Consider the following 2,239-nt stretch of genomic DNA (forward strand, 5'->3'; position numbering starts at 1 on the left):
TATATATATATATATATATATATATATATATATATATATGTATTTGTGTACTTATGCTACCGAGATACGAACGAAAGCATATTCAAATCCTTTTCTCCTAGTTATAAATGCGAAGCTTTGGAATGAGAAATATAACATCTCTTCTTAACAATTCCAGTAAGGTAAGGTCATGGGGCGTATAGTTGATTTAATTCTCCATAAAAAAATAAACCACTTAATTTTCCAAAAAGCCCATCAGCTGTAAACATAAACAACTTGACTATTCTTTCAAAGAACGACAGTTAAAATCAGCGAAGAATATGTGTCACATTCACATATGCATCACATTAGCATCTTATACCTGAGAATTTCAACAAATCAATTTGTATTCTTAATAATTATATTATTAAAATATTCTCTCAACAGATGATCTCTCTGCTCCTTGCTTGCACCGGGGCCGCCATCTTGGCTAATCCTTTGCCTGATCACGGTGGGCATGGGCATGGGCATGGCCTCGGGGACGGACATGGGCATGGGCATGGCCTCGGGGACGGACATGGGCATGGGCATGGCCTCGGACACGGACATGGGCATGGGCATGGCCTCGGACACGGCCATGGGCATGGCGGCTACGGACAATCCCACGGACATGGGCATGGCGGCCACGGACACTCCCATGGGCACGGACATGGGCATGGCGGCTACGGACAATCCCACGGAAATGGGCATGGCGGCCACGGACACTCCCATGGGCACGGACATGGGCATGGCGGGTACGGACACTCCCATGGGCATGGCGGCTACGGTCAGTCCAACGGACACGGGCATGGTGGTTACGGACATGGACACGGACATGGGGGTGGGCATGGCAGTTACGGACATGATGATGGATACGGACATGGGCATGGGGATGGGCATGGGCATAGTGGATACGGCTTTACCCACGTAAGTTACGGCCATGGGCACGGTCAAGGATACGGACACGATGACGGACACGGACAGGGATACGGCGGATTCGGAGGCGATTTTGGAGGATTTGGAGGATTTGGAGGATTCGGGGGGTTCGGAAGCGGTTTTGGTAAGTTAAGGATTACATTTATTTGTTCTAAGATTTTTTGTCTATAATAATTTCTTTTACATTAATTTTTGTCAAAGACTATTTTGCCTAATATACATATATATATACACATATATATACACATATATATATATATATATATATATATATACATATATATATATATATATATATATATATATATATATATATATATATTAGAAATAATCAACACACAATCACGTGTGGAACAGAAATAAATTTCTGACTCACATCAGGATCGAACCCAGGTCTTTCAATTGTGGCTTGGTTGGCAGCGGTCTCTTGTCTTTCAAAATGAAAGACCTGGGTCTGATCCTGATGTGAGTCAAAAATTTATATATATGTATATATATATATATATATATATATATATATATATATATATATATATATATATATACATATATATATATATACAGTATATAATATATATATTTGTTTACATAATTTGTCTAAGATCTTGTCCAAAATAATTTCATTTAAGATAATTGTGTAAAAAAAACTATTTTGCCTAAATATGTTTGCAATAAAATGCATATATAAATGTGCACTGGACAATAAAGAAAATAAAAAAGATGAAATTTACCAAATTCAATATATAATTGAAATATTCAACAAGAACAAAATTGATCGATTACTTGATCAAAAGTTATCTGGTGTCGCAATCATTATGGTCACAGACTCATAACAAATACAAAATGCAATAGTCCAACAACTATGAAATACAACCCACCATTCCAGCTGATGTACAAAAGAATAATGACTATTTTCTCTTTTCGTTTTCAGGTTTCTGAAGATGAACTTCAGATAGGAAGCCTTCGACGTTTTCATTTTAGTGTTATCCTTGTTGACCTTTTAAACAATAGTTGAATGTTTATACGACAATAAAAATTATCTTTCTTTTTAAATCAGTTGTTTTTAAGTTACCTGAATCAGACCTGGCAGAATACTAAGGGAATTTTTTGTGTTGCCACCAAAACCTTTGTACTGTTTTTTCAACCGGACGCAAATTCCTGAGATGTATGCCAGTACTGCACAAGCCCAGGTTTTTTTGCCATGCCCCTAGGTCAGGTTAGGTTGGGTTTGGTTAGGTTAGATTAGTACCTCTAGAGTAATTTGGGTTAGGTTAGGTTAAGTTAGGTTAGGTTAGGTTGGATTAGT

General features: G+C 37.7%; 1 protein-coding gene across 1 annotated transcript; it reads left to right on the plus strand.

Annotated features, from left to right (window-relative positions):
- The first annotated feature begins 475 nt into the window (after nt 1-475).
- On the plus strand, nt 476-928 carry LOC136851061 (uncharacterized). The gene has a single exon (XM_067125031.1). It carries the CDS (start codon nt 476-478, stop codon nt 926-928), a length of 453 nt encoding a protein of 150 aa, XP_066981132.1.
- Nucleotides 929-2,239: the final 1,311 nt, after the last annotated feature.

Source organism: Macrobrachium rosenbergii, chromosome 23 (assembly GCF_040412425.1).
Source record: "Macrobrachium rosenbergii isolate ZJJX-2024 chromosome 23, ASM4041242v1, whole genome shotgun sequence".
NCBI lineage: Eukaryota > Metazoa > Arthropoda > Malacostraca > Decapoda > Palaemonidae > Macrobrachium > Macrobrachium rosenbergii.